At 39.3% G+C, this 14,348-nt stretch overlaps 1 protein-coding gene across 3 annotated transcripts in view; it reads left to right on the plus strand.

Annotated features, from left to right (window-relative positions):
• Window positions 1-14,348, plus strand: part of stxbp4 (syntaxin binding protein 4) — a 152,290-nt gene that overhangs the window by 38,546 nt on the left and 99,396 nt on the right. For all 3 annotated transcript variants that reach the window (XM_062970990.1, XM_062970988.1, XM_062970989.1), the window contains exons 9-12: window positions 993-1,099; window positions 2,710-2,896; window positions 5,832-5,910; window positions 8,593-8,687. In XM_062970990.1, the coding sequence (XP_062827060.1) occupies window positions 993-1,099; window positions 2,710-2,896; window positions 5,832-5,910; window positions 8,593-8,687 (468 nt within the window). The remainder of the gene's footprint in view (window positions 1-992; window positions 1,100-2,709; window positions 2,897-5,831; window positions 5,911-8,592; window positions 8,688-14,348) is intronic.

The following is a 14,348-nucleotide window of genomic DNA, read 5'->3' on the forward strand; positions in this document are numbered from 1 at the left end:
AAATGCATGTACAAGTCTATCCAGGGCCCTTCCACACAGCCCTATATCCCAGAATATCAAGGCAGAAAATCACACATTATCTGAGTGTGACTCAAATAACCCAGCTCAAAGCAGATATTGTGGGATTTTCTGCCCTGATATTCTGGAATATAGGACTGTGTAGAAGGACCCCCGGACAAGAGTTCTTTGGATTGCTTCTGCTTTGTGGAGAACATTCAAGAATGCTCCCATTTTGCACTCAATGGGAGGAGGCATCATGGTGTACTCTTAAAAAACATACAATTTTTTTATTATAGTTTGCTTTCTTTTCACATACAGTTAGTTTATGCTCATCTTAGTTTATACATTACAAAGCATTCATGTATCTTGGCAGCAAATGCTTGCCATCATAAGAGATTCCAGCTACTCAGTGCTGATAAATTGTACTGAGTTGTTTTAATCAACACCTTTTAAACAAATGTCACAGTAGTAGCTTCTCCCTGCTCCTCAGTCTGTGTGTGTTTGGTATGACTAGTTTCCTATCAGCAGGTTCATTAGCTCCCTGCAAAATAATCAGACACTGACATATAAAATCCAGATTATCGGCTTTGAACTAGATTATATGATGTGTAGACTCATATAATCCAGTTCAAAACAGATAATGTGGATTATCTTCTTTAATAATCTGGATTATATGGCAGTGTAAAGGGGGCCCCTGCTTGTGACATGTAGGCAGAAAGCAGCAGAGCAAAAGGTGAAATGCCTCTAGCATGTGTGCAGTAGTCTTCCCCTTCCCAGCCACTCTCCCTATCTGCACCATAACAGGGTGTAAAAGAAGAAGGCCAAGTCTATCACCTCAAGAAATCAATGCTAGCTAATGATATTTCTCACACAGTTGAACAGATTGAATAACCTGGCTTTCCTCAAAATTTATAGATTTCGGTGGTTTTTGTTGATCTCTTTGAACTGATTGTGAAAGCCACTTCTAAATGTATTCCTTATTTTCTTGCTAGGATGGCCGACTGAGAACAGGAGACCAGCTTGTTTCTGTTGACAAAGAATCATTAATTGGGATCACCTATGAGGAGGCAAGAACTCTAATCAACAGGACAAAGTTGAGGTAACTTCTGCTCTACAGAGTAAGAGCCAAGGACACTGTGTTTACCTTCCCGACTCACACCCCATCTTTGCAGGATAGTTTTAGTCAATAGGTGATTTTGACCCTCTTCAATGTAGAGAGAATTATGGGAGTGTATTGACGGAAATGCTCAAAGTATCACTACAAAAGTAGCCCATGGTTTAAAAGGAAAAGATGAGTCTAAAACTAGACTTTCACTTTGTAACTTTTTGTACTATAAAGTTGTGTGCATGCAGTGGAGAATTAAGAGAGAAATTGTCAGGACCCAGGCTGCAGAGCACCAATAACCATGCACAGAGACCAGAATCTATCTCATATCTTTATTAAAGGATTATGTAAAGTCAATAAAAATAAGTGAAGAATAAAGTTCAGAAATAGACCTTTCAGGAAAGGTCAAATATAGTCCAAGAAAATAATGTCCAATAGGAGATATTAAGGTCCAAAGTTATAATCCAATAACCGAAACACACACTCTGCCGAGCAAAGTGTGGGGAAATGACAAGGTCCTTTAGTCCATTGAAGCTTGACAACAGGGCTGGAAAACAAACTAGATTCTTGGCAAACAATACTTGATACAAGGCAACAAAAAGCAAGAACAAGGTCCGTGGCGAGGTCCGGGGAACAAGGCAGGCTTGGAACTAGAACAAGGTCCGTGGCGAGGTCCGGGGAACAAGGCAGGCTTGGAACTTGGTCCTGGAAACAAGGAACTGGAGTAGCGTAGTCCACACACGTTCTCACTCCTCAAGCTGACGAATTGACTCCGCAAGGATCTCCTTGCGGTAAAACACCTATATAGGATCTTGTTTTCCCGCCAAGGAACACTTTCCCTGGAGAACAAGAAGTGAAACCCAAACTGTGTCCAGATGCATGACTCCTTAGAATTTCCCAAGGGAAACAGGCTTAATCAGCTAATTGTCTGGCAGCGATTCTGGCGCTTCGGCGATTCGCCTCCCTAGCGCCTCTATCTCTATTATAATTATCCTTACGAGAGAACGGGGGAGAATTCTGCCCAAGGCTTGTTTGGCTGACTTCTTGAGGGCAAACATCCTGCAGGTGCAGGGGCTCCGATTCTGGCTGAATCGGTGGGAAACCCAAGTTTTCCTCTTCGTCTGCCACAATAGTACTAGGAACGGGACTACATGGCCCATGAGACATCACAGAAATGGTGCTGGGAAACTATTAAATTCCTGTTGTTGTTGTTACTTGATACATGTCACCTTTCATTTGGTCATTCCAGTAAGACTTTTTAGCTATAACATTTATGTGTTGGTGGTGTTCCCTTTGCCAAACCCTTGCAACATCACATTAAAAAATACGAGGCTCAATAATAAAAGGAGCCATATATCCTTAAAAAAGAGGAAGAGGAAGAGGAAGAGGAAGAGGGAGGGAGGAAAAGGCAGACAGGCAAACAGAAAAGAAAAGAAAAGCACACCCTGCAATAAAATATGAATACCAGTGGGTTTTATTTGCATGGTAAACTTAATTTACCACATGCAGCATTTTGAGAGTTTCAACCATATAAAAGAGTCCTTATTATTACAATAAAAGTATAGTATATGATACTTGTGTACAATCTGATATTGTTCATTTAGATCAAACTCTTCTTGGGAGATTGCTTTCATTCGACATGAGACTGCTGCCAACCAAGTGGAAAATCTGCAGTCCTTCTCTAGTCAGTTGCCTTCAGGTGGTTGTCGACTGAAACCTATTCCATTGGTGATAAGTCCAGTTTCATCTCCTGCTGAGAACATAGCTTCAAAAATACCCCTTCTGAGTGTGGTGAGTAGCCTCTTTAACCTATGTTAGGAATCCACAGATAAGAGTTTAGTTAACCTTATAAAACAGTGTTGAGAAATCGGAGGGCCTCCAGATCTTTTGAACTTCAAAAGCCCAGTTCGGTATATTTTATGTTTTGTTACTATGAATGATATTGCAGAAGGCGTAAAGGAGAGGAAATGCCCCAGCAATTTTTGTCATTATACATGTAATAACTGTGTTGATTGATTGTAGAAATCACTGTTTCCATTATAAACATAGGAAAACAAAGATGTTTCATGCATTTGAAAATGCAGAGATCAGATATTGAACATATTGTATTGATTGTGGCCTAAATTCATTTATTCCAACTAGAATTACGTAAATTCTATTGAATTAATGGAATTCATGTACTTGTTGATACATCAAGTTTCTATTGGTTTAATGGGTCTGCTTTAGTTGGGACTAACAGATTTAGGCCATTTCTTTCTTCTGGTGCTCTTTAGGTAGTTTATAATTTAAATTAATGATGTGTATAATTGAAATGGTACAAAAAGGGCAAAGATTGGAAGAACAAAACAAATCAAACCATTTCAAATACCAATACTTGTATAACTATTTATCATGCCTGTAAATGCCAAGTGGACCCTGCAGGATATCATTTTTTAAATTCCATTTAGTTATTAGCCCTTCTTGTCACACTTCAGTTTTTTGAGGTGCCTTTGAGTGGATTGTGTGGATTTTTCAGCATTTGGAGATGCATAAAGTCATCTTCATAAGAGAGCAGCAGAATGAACTCATGAAGTAGATAAATTATTCACATTCTGTTCTGTGAATTAATAGTTTGCCAGTTGCTTTGTCAGAGATAAATCTTGAGCACTAGACTTACATGCTGTGTGGATAATAAAGGTAACTTGTACTCTGGATGGAGGAAGGGGCTGAAAACTGTCCTGAAACTTTCCTTGTAAAGCACTTTGCAGTTACCCAGTATACGTGTGTGATCGCATGTATATACATGTATACCAGAGGCACAGGCAATCTTCTTTTTTTACTCTTTTAAAAATATTGAAATTGTTCATTTCTCCACCCCTTCCCTTGAGACTTTCATTTTACCATGCACTGAAGTCTCTATAGCTCAAGTCCAGCAGAATAAATGTGATAGGACGTTCCGTGTAAACAAACCTATGCTTGAAATGGTTCCCTCCAGTATTGTCTGAACTGATGAGCAGCTGCTCTGCAGGATTGAACTTGTGACCATATATATGCTGGGATTATATTCTGCCATCGAGTTAGATTGTACCCAGTGATGTCCATCTGGTGTAGGATTTCTTAACCTTGGGAGGGCTGAGGGTATTACATAGCTAGGAGGGGACTTTGCCTAAACAGAAGTCCAATTGTGTAATATCGGATCACATACAACCAGGCCTGTAGCGAGGGGGGGGGGGGATGTTTAGGGGTTCAACCCCCCCCCCCCCCCGAAATTTTTCAAGTTATAAAAAAAATCTCGTTTACTCATTAATTTTAACTGGTTAACCAAATCCCCATGCTAAGTCTATGAGATGCAAAACATTAAGAGTCCCTCCAGACACTATCTCAAGCAGATATTGACAGATTTGTAGCAGGGAGGGGTATGTGCTAGAGGTTCAACCCCCCCCCCCCCCCCCCCGAAATTTTCAAAACCCCTCCCGAATTTTTTTTCTGGCTACGGCCCTGCATACAACTCTTCCTCAAACCAAATACTTCTGGAAATAAAGAATTTCAGAGGAAGAATTGAGAGTTTCTGTGTCAGGCATGCTGTGTGGGCTGGTTTTCTTTCTTCAAAGAGTGGCAGAATCCTTTCTTCAGTCTTAAAACAGATGAACTGATCCATCTTTGAACAGATAACAAGTTCTCCAAAGGTCTCCCAGATCAAAGCAGTGCCTGAAAAATGTTCTCCTCTCAGAAAGAAAAACCCAGCACAAGCTATGTGGCATTTGTTGGAGACATTTCAGTGAAATGAATATTTTATTGGGTAGTTTTTGCTTTTGGTAATATAGAGGCATTGTATTGGGATAGTCTATAAAGGCCAACCAGGACTGCAATGCTAAACATGTTAACTAAGAAGTAAAGTGTGAAGTAGAGTGGAACTCGCTTCCACGTAAAGATGCATAGGATTGCACATTAAATAGTTGAATTCCCAGCACTTTTGGGAGATACAATGTTTCCTTGAAAGAGAACAAAGGAAAATAAAAACAACCCTCTTTAGGTAATGATGTATATATTAACAAAGCTGATGGAAAGCTGTTTTTTGTGGTTTTTCATGTGGCTTGATGTTATTTATTGGTCCAGCTTGCAGAATAAATTGCTTTGGATTGGAATACAGATACCTTCTTGAGCCTCTTTTAAGCTCTGCATTTAGCTCTGTTCCATCACTAGGATGAAGCAAAGAGGGATGGCTTGTCAGTAGCAAGTTAGCAAAATTGAAAAAATGTGATAGGCACACTACTTGGACTAGTGTTATTTGAGGAACAGTCAGCAAACTCCAATCTTCCAAAAAAAAAGCTTGCTGATCCTTGCTCTGGGAGAGGCATGGATTCACCTGTGGACTTATAGAAGTTGTTGACTAAAACTCTCATTCATCTTAGTCAGTATGACCAGTGGTCGGGGATTATTGAAGCAGTAGTCCAGCAACTTGGATTCCTACATCTGCTTAAAACTGCATTCATTCTACAGTGTAGATGCATTCTTAATTACAATAACAAAAATGGGGCTGCAAAGACTTGTGTTTTCTGAAAAATGAACTATAAGAGCAATTAGAAACTACTTAGAAGCATTTTAGGTAATAGCTGTAATTAACTGTTTTAATTAATAATATAGGCCAAAGAGCCATTGGTTTTTGATGTGTATTCGTGTGTGTTTAAATGACATGTTTTCTGACCTACTTTCATAAATGGCACTTCCTATATTTTCTCTTTCATAGACAAAAGCTGGTTTCAAGAAGAGAGAGCAATCTTCAGCATTTTCTGCAAACAACAGTTCTTCTGACATATCTGCTGGAGGTAAATACTCATTCATTTGTTTTCTCTCACCATCTCTCTCTCTTGCTATTTCTTTTTTCACATTAATAATGTGTAATGCATTTTCTATTTTAAAAGGCCCCATGGGGGTCATTTTTCCCCTACATGAATGAAAGACTAAAATGAATGACTTGCCCAGCAGCACAGTAACTGCCAACTGCTTTGTGAGACAGCTGAACAACAATGCACAGCCTTTTGCTACATCTACTTACTTGTTTACAGATGGCTTTTATGCCATTAGGTTTGAATTTGTATTTCCCAAAGTCTGCTTTGAACTTTAGCTTCAGCAGAGTTGCCTTTCCCAAACTGACATAGATGTTTTGGACTACAACTCCCATAATCCTTTCACATGAGCTGCGTTGGCTGAGGCTGGTTAAAATTGCCGTCTAGCACCACTGAAGGATACCAAGTTGGAGAAGACTAGTCTAAAGTGTCATGGTGCCACCGGCTTGTAGAAATTTAGCATGCATTGATCTGTTCAGTGCCTAGAGGACAATGTGTAAGGAAGTCCACTGTCCCTAGTGGTTTTCTATAATAGAAAAAATACTGGGATATGCATTGAAGGAATAAATAAGTGGTTAGTTCATGAAGAATTTCAAAGCCTAAGTCTCTGCAGTAAATGAAGGGTTCCTCTCTGAAAATACTGCCAGCATTTGCCCATCACAATTCATTATCACCAAAACATCCTTGGGTGCTCTAAAATGTAGCTCCAGTTACTGAAGTAATATTTAAATGGATTAACTTGGCTGGAGTCCTGCATGAACTGCTCCTGAAAATTCCCCAAACACTCTGCACTGCACGAGGCTTCTTCAGCAAAGGTTCTTCTGTGTATGTTGAAAGACTCCCTGAAGATAGATAGCATTAGTAGTCGGTAGGTTCATTTGCTATTGCATATTATGCAGCACCATATATCCAGATCTGGTTGCTATAGAAACTAAGCCCTTCCCATATTATAGCATTCCCAATGTATACACATTTTGCACATGCATATTGGGAGGCGGGGGCTAATTGAGCATTAAAAGGTAGTGAATTTTAATTTTCCCATCTGACAAGAAAAATGCATCCTGCTCTCCCAAGCTAGGGGAGAAGATAAGGACTCGCCTTTGAACAACATGTGACAGTAGACTCTTGTTTCATGTCCTCTGGTTGCCCCTGTATATATTAAAGGAGCACACTTTTTTAAAAAGCTGAACAGTTTGCACACATGCATTTTCCATGCATTTTGTTCTTGAGATAATGCATATCTAAGTATAAAGTGAGAATTGGCTTGGTGAATGGTGTGAACACAAATGACCTTAAGGGCTTTATATTTTGCTCAGAAGTGAAAGATTAGTGTAGTTAGTTGTCTAGGTTTCCTTATGAATATACACTCAACTGAACCAACAAAAGGCAAGTTGAAATTGGATGCAACCCTGACCCAGTCTAGAGGTGTGTCAGAAATTACTTAGGAATCTTGTCATCTTGGCCAAATATGTGGCCATCATTGTGATTGTCTCCCTGGACTAGAGGGAGTTTGAATCTGGTATAATTCAGCTCCTTCCCCTCCCTCCCATCCATCCAACCCTTGTTTTTATTTGAGGCAGATATTATCCAACCGTTCTGAAATCAGCTGGTGGAAGAGCCTTTTACTTGCAGAATAGCATTTCTGATAGTCAAAGGTGGCAGAAGATGGTTGTACCTAACCATAACCTACAGGCAACACTGCTTCTTTATGAAGCATTGCCTTTTTTGAATCACACGTATGGCACAGCGCCTGAGTGATGAAATCATGCTCTCATACAGTATGCTATTCTAGACTTGCCTTATGTCAGCCTTGTGCAAACTGCTGCATAAAATATATACTTGGGTGGATTTTTTTGGGAGAAAAAAGATTTTGTGCTCACCCAAAGGTCACTTCTGGATCAGAGTCTAAGGAAGGGGTTCAGAAAATATAGACTCTACCTTCCTTTTTGAGCTCCCAAGCTTCTCTTCAATCTCCCCAAAGCTTCTGGATCCCCAAATCGTTAGTCACACTATTTCTACTTGGGAATATATCTGAACCCCTGCCCTCAAAACTAGCCAAATATTGGCCCAAACTCATAGAAATAAGAGCTAGAGTTAACGAGATTTTAGCTGCAGGTGTGGATAAATCCATGGAGTTGAAAATCAACCCCTTACATTTGCCATAATTTGATCTCACCTGCCACTATCCTTTGCTTTGCAAAAGACTAAGAACTCTGCAGATGCTTTCATAATGCTTCCCTGTCCTGTTGCCCTATTGGTGTCATGTTGAAAAGAGGTGTCACAGGGGCTAGCCATGTGCCTGTGGCATGACATGACCTTTCCTGTTTCAATAATGCCTGTTTGTTTCACCTTTACCAATTATGCTTCACCTTTCTGTGTTTCATCCTCACCACATACAGTCTGTCTTGGTGGATGAGTACAAAGGTTTAAACAGTATTTCAGCAACATCCATAAGTTTCCGTTTGAGGCCTTTAATAAACAATTTAATGGTATCTTGCTTAATATTTAAGGAGGGAAAATAATAAACATTGGAGTTAATTCAGGCATCTAGGTGATTAGCTTGAGTTGTTTGAGCAGCAGGACTTCGCCACACATCCTTCAAACAGGGGGAAACAAATACCTATTTGATTTCCAATTAATGTGCAACCTGTTGTCTCTTAGCTGTTGTCCCCACCTGGAGTGACGATTATGGACCGCAAAGAAGGAAGATTCCACTAAACCCTACAGTTCGTTTCAAAGCTGATAAACTAGAGATGGTAAATATATCCCAACTCATTCTCTTTATCTTTCTACTGTAATTTGGTGACAGAAAGATCCTAAAATACATATTGCTTGAATGTATAGCAATGTCTGATAAAATTATTTAGAAAGTACTGAAATTGCCTGGCTGTTTTCAGAATTTCATGCTCCCATTAATGCTATGATCCGATTTTGTTGTCTCAGAACTGCCTGACTATGTATGCATGCGGACGAAGGGGGATGGGATGAGACAGGACAATGCAAGACATTCACTTTAAAATGGCATTCATATTCTATCCAAAAACTCAGCAAGAGAGCATAAGGTCACCCGATCATAGAGCTCAAAAGCATAGTCTGGAATATCCGTATGGAAGGAATCTTATAGCACCATTGAGGCTAACTGAGAAAAAGAAGTTGACGTAAAAACATTCGTAGACTTAATATACTTCCTCAGGTGTTTGGAGTAAACCAGTGCCTACCAAGGGACCTTTATCAGAAGACCTACATCAAACATTGGAATTGGAACATGCAAAAAACAGTTGCAGAACACTTCTGTCTCCCTCTGCACTTCATCGCTGACCTTTTGTTTTATTTCTTCATTGTAGGACACGTGACTTCCTCTTAAATGAATAGTTATATTATTTCTGAATTTTAAATTGTTGGTATGCATTTCTTTATTTTCACAGCTGCAAAATTATTTCAAAACACTTTTTTAAAGCTCTGTTTTGGTAGTATCTGTCTGCACTCAACAAATTGGCACCTCAGCAGTTCTTTATAAGTAGTTTAGGTCTCACCAAACCTCCTGGCTTCTCTTGTTTTATTTCAGTTGTAGGCTGCAATATATGAAAGACTCAGAGTAATATTTTATTTTTAAAAATCCCAAACACCCTGTAGTACAAATCCTAAAAAATATCACTAGCACTTAACTCCTATTAAAATTTAAAAAAAAACCAAGATAACTATTTTGACTAATGTGTATCTCAGTGGTTTCATTGGGATTTTAGTGTGATGCCGCTTTCTTTGACTTTGGCCATTGTAATCTCCCACCAAGTATTCTTTCTCTCAATTTAAGATAGTTTGTTTCTTATGTTCTCTAAAATTTACAATACCATAGATTATTCTGGGTCTCCAACCAAAGTAACTGGAAAGTTCCCATTTTGGCCAACCATCATAAACAGTCGGTGGCTGAGGCATCAAATTGTTCTATTTGTTCTCGTTGCCAAGTGAAAGAATTTCAGCAAAGTTTCTTTGGACATCTTGAGACCTCACACATAGAGTGAGAGAGACCTGAATAGGAGCATTTCATGCTTCTGAAACTGAAAAAAGGCTGATTTCAGGGGCAGTGTTGAAATGGTTGCAAGAATGTTCATTTTGGAAGCGCCCTTCTGCAACTTGCCAGTAGTTTTTTATAGGCTGCAGACCTGCTTTTCCCCAACCTATATTAGAAGCACTTTGCAGATTGGCTTTTTAGTCTCATGGGCCAGCCACTGCTGGACTTGGTGCAACACTAACACTCAAGCAGGTTGGTGGACAATCTTTTGTGATGCATAGGAAGACCTTTGATTGGCATGAATTAATATTTTGGCTTCCAAAGGAGATGAGATGACTGGAAAAGATTACTTCTGTTATATACTTGTTCAGAATTGCTCCAAAATCTGTTGTCACTACAGAGGAAGCAGCTAGAGACTGTTTCAGGAGGAACAGTACTGAGGCGTATATATTGACTGTAAAGTTGGAGCAGAGAATAGTATACACTAGGACATCCTTGCTCCTAGAGAAAAAAAATGTTGACGACATAGCATCATCCCCTTGATGGTTCACAGGACAGAGATAATTAAAAAAGTGGTTTCTCCTGAAGTGGGGTGACTGTGTCAAAGTCATTTACATTAGCAAACAAACTCAACAGAGCTTAGCTGGGGGAAATGCTTAAAGTAGATATAAAAAGTTATTTTCTTCTTGCAGTAGTAGTGTCCATGGGCTCAATGTTCAAGGAGCATTTTAGGGTCATATATAGGCAACACTGAGTCCTTTTTCAAGAACTAGAGGGGGAAAACTTTTAAATATAGTATTTGTTTAATGGTAAAATGTACTGGGGAGATAATTTCTAGAGAAAATAGACTTTGTGCCTCAAAATTTGAGGTGGAAACTCCAGGAGGATCTGAGGAGGACCATAGATCACATGCCCCTTTCTCCAAAACTATTCCTCAGAATCAAAACTGATATAAGTTTTTACACCATGATCTATCTTTAAAACTAGGTATTAATTCTTGTGGGAAGGGGAGTAGGAATTATGGTCTGTTTCCAGCCCTATACTGATTTCTTATTGTTGTATCATGCTTTTTGTTTTGTTCTTTTTAAACTGAATTGTTTTTAATAGGACTTTTAACTAAAATTTCCTCAGTTTCCCTAATCTAGGATTTGACCTTTAGTCCATCTGCCTCCTTCCCATCTGACTAGCAACTGCTCATGTCAGATTAGGTGGCATTACAGCCTATTGTCAAGCTGAACCCTTGGCCTACTCTACAGTGTTTTTCTTAGTTGTTCTTCCTTGTTTTGTATTTCCTGGTAAAGTGGTTTCAATAGATGTTTGTGTGAGGGAAAGAGAGAAATAGAGGATTACCAGGTATGTGGCACAGGCCTTTATATGGATATATAAATTATAGTGAATTGTAGCAAATATTTCATGGGCTCTTGGTTTTTAAATCTTAATATCATAGAGCTGAAGGGTTCCCTAGATGTCGGCTAGTCCGGTCTAGAGAGGTAAAGCCCCCACTCCCCAAAATCCCAAATAAAAGTATTTTCTGAATGATTTCCCCCCCGAATATATATATCTCTGTTATGGAATACTTTCTTTTAAATGGTTAATAAAATAACAAAGAATGCTATTTTTAATTCTTCCCCATATTATTTTAAAACTCTTTATAGCAGGTAGACTATTATACAAGGCTGCATAAACAATATCTCATGTCATTGCAGTTCCAGATCTTGGTTTCATTTTCTGAGTTCTTTTTTGGGAATGGGAATTTTAGTATTGCTTAGAATTATGAGAGACTAGGTAATACAGAATAATCTTCTTTCCTCTGCTGATTGCCATGTTGAAGCTTTGTAGTTGTTTCTTTGCTCTTTTGCTTAGTCCTCATAACCTGGCAAAACCACAAAGGTTTCTTAGCAGTCTCGTGCATCTTACAAGTCTTCATCCTTTCTTTGAAACAATATGAAAACAAAATTTTAAAAGTAAATCCCATTCGAAATAATCTTCTGTGTGAACTATTTTTATTATACAAAATGTGATAATTGTATACCAAATAAACTTATGTTGCTATTGGGTGCCTTCAAGTTTTTTTTTTACTTGTGATGTTTTAGAGTGTGTTTTGCCTTTTTCTTGCTTTCCAGAGTCACAGTCCAACTTTCAAACCATTAAATCATGTTGCTTCTCAATTGAAACTCCATCTGCACTGACCTTTTAATACAGTTTGGGTCAGCTTCAAAGTACATTGACTTTAAACTCACGTCGCAAAAGCATGCTCCAGTGTGCTTTAAGCCCTTTACACTAAGACCGGAAAAAGATCAGAAAGAAAGCCCCTAATGTGCATCAGCACACTTCAATGTAAACCACAGTGCACTGCAAAATCGGCCTTACAGAATGCAGGTATATGTGTGGACACTCGAAGTACTCTGCTGATGTGCATATGTGTATTTCAGAGGGGGGAGTTGGGGTGGGGGAAACCTCTACATTCTCCGCAACTATCAAGCCACAGATCCTGTAAATCCTGGAACTGGTTTGAGGCCACCCTCTGTAGCTGTGTAGTCACCTTTTATGCCTCAGGCCAGTTCCCTAGAGGCCAATCTAATCATCAACACCCTACAACTGATTTCTGCTATTCCAGTTCAGAACCAAACTAAGTGGTCAGTTTAGTTGTGCCCTAAGTTTTACAGAGTGCATTGTATAATCACCAAGTGATTTTCAGTTTATAAAGGTAAAGGTAAAGGTTTTCCCCTGACGTTAAGTCCAGTCGTGACCGACTCTGGGGGTTGGTGCTCATCTCCATTTCTAAGCCGAAGAGCCGGCGTTGTCCGTAGACACCTCCAAGGTCATGTGGCTGGCATGACTGCATGGAGCGCCGTTACCTTCCCGCTGGAGCGGTACCTATTGATCTACTCACATTTGCATGTTTTCGAACTGCTAGGTTGGCAGGAGCTGGGGCTAATAGCGGCTGCTCATTCCGCTCCTGGGGTTTGAACCTGGGACTTTTCGGTCTGCAAGTTCAGCAGTTCAGCGCTTTAACACACTGCACCACCACCAGGGCAGTTTATAAAGAATGGTAATATTGCATTTTTATTTTGAAGCTAAATTTAGCTTCTTAAACACATTGCCTTTAAAGAATTCTGGATATTTTACATATTTCATCTGCTCAGTGCAGGAAAACCAGTCTTACAACATTCTCAGAGTGTGATCAAAAGACAGCCCAATATTTTACATCATTAATTCCATTGCTGAGCTGATCTTATCAACACATTGCTTCTAATGTGCAACCAGAATCTCAGCTGCTGTAATGTGAGCCCCTTAGACTCAAAAGAGGGTCATCATGGTGTGGTGTTTTGAGTGCTGGGTCAGGACTCTGGAGACCAAGCTTCAAATCCCTGTTCAGCCATGAAAACCCTCTGGGTGGCCTTGGGGTAGTATCACTCTCAATGGAAAACCTCCTTTGAAGAAAACTTGCCAAGAAAACCGCATGGCCTCATAAGTCAGAAACAAGCTAACGATATTAAAAAAAACATCAGGAAGAAGGTTCAATAGTTCTGTATTTACTTTAAGGGGCAGAAGTGAGCCAGTGTTTGTTCCTTTTTAAGTGGCACTTTATCTAGCATTTCTCTGAATGCATTAACACAGAGGTTCCCAAACTAAGGCCCGTGGGCCAGATGTGGCCCTCCAAGGTCATTTATCTGGCCCCCATCCTCAGTTTTAGACTTAGGCTCACTCTACGTCTGAAATGACTTGAAGGCACACAACAACAACAACAATCCTAATTAACTTGACTTATCTCGTTGGTCAGAAGCAGGCCCACACTTCCCATTAAAATCCTGATAGGTTTATGTTGGTTAAAATTGTTCTTATTTTTAAATATTATATTGTTCTTTCAATTTTTTTTGCACTACAAATTAAACATGTGCAGTGTGTGTAGGAATTTGTATTTTTAAAAAACTATAGTCCGGCCCCCCAACACTGTGAGGGACCGTGGACTAGCCCTCTGCTTAAAAAGTTTGAGGACCCCTGCATTAAGCTCTCCTCGCCTGAAATCCAAAGTAATATTTTGACTACAGTCTTTAGCTTTCCAAAAAAGCATGAAATTTGAAATGATATAGGTACTTTATCAAAAAGTTCTGTTAAAATAATCCTTTTAGCACAGTTTTCCTTCTGAGTTTACATCACACGAAGATTTGGTGGTTCCCTTGTATTCCTCTCTGTAGCTAAGCTTGTCTTCCAGTATGCATCAGAAAAGTTGAAGTTTCCCATTACTAATTCTTGTTATTCTGAAACTTCTCCATATTGAGAGGCAAGTGTTTGTTTTTCAAGGATACACAATTTCTTTTCAATTGCTTTCATCAAGGTGCTTTATCTGCTATTTGCTGTTGTCTTCTGCCTTTGCGACTAGCTATTTGCTGAAATTATTGTGCAA

Source organism: Anolis carolinensis, chromosome 2 (genome assembly GCF_035594765.1).
Source record: "Anolis carolinensis isolate JA03-04 chromosome 2, rAnoCar3.1.pri, whole genome shotgun sequence".
Classification (NCBI taxonomy): Eukaryota; Metazoa; Chordata; class Lepidosauria; order Squamata; family Dactyloidae; genus Anolis; species Anolis carolinensis.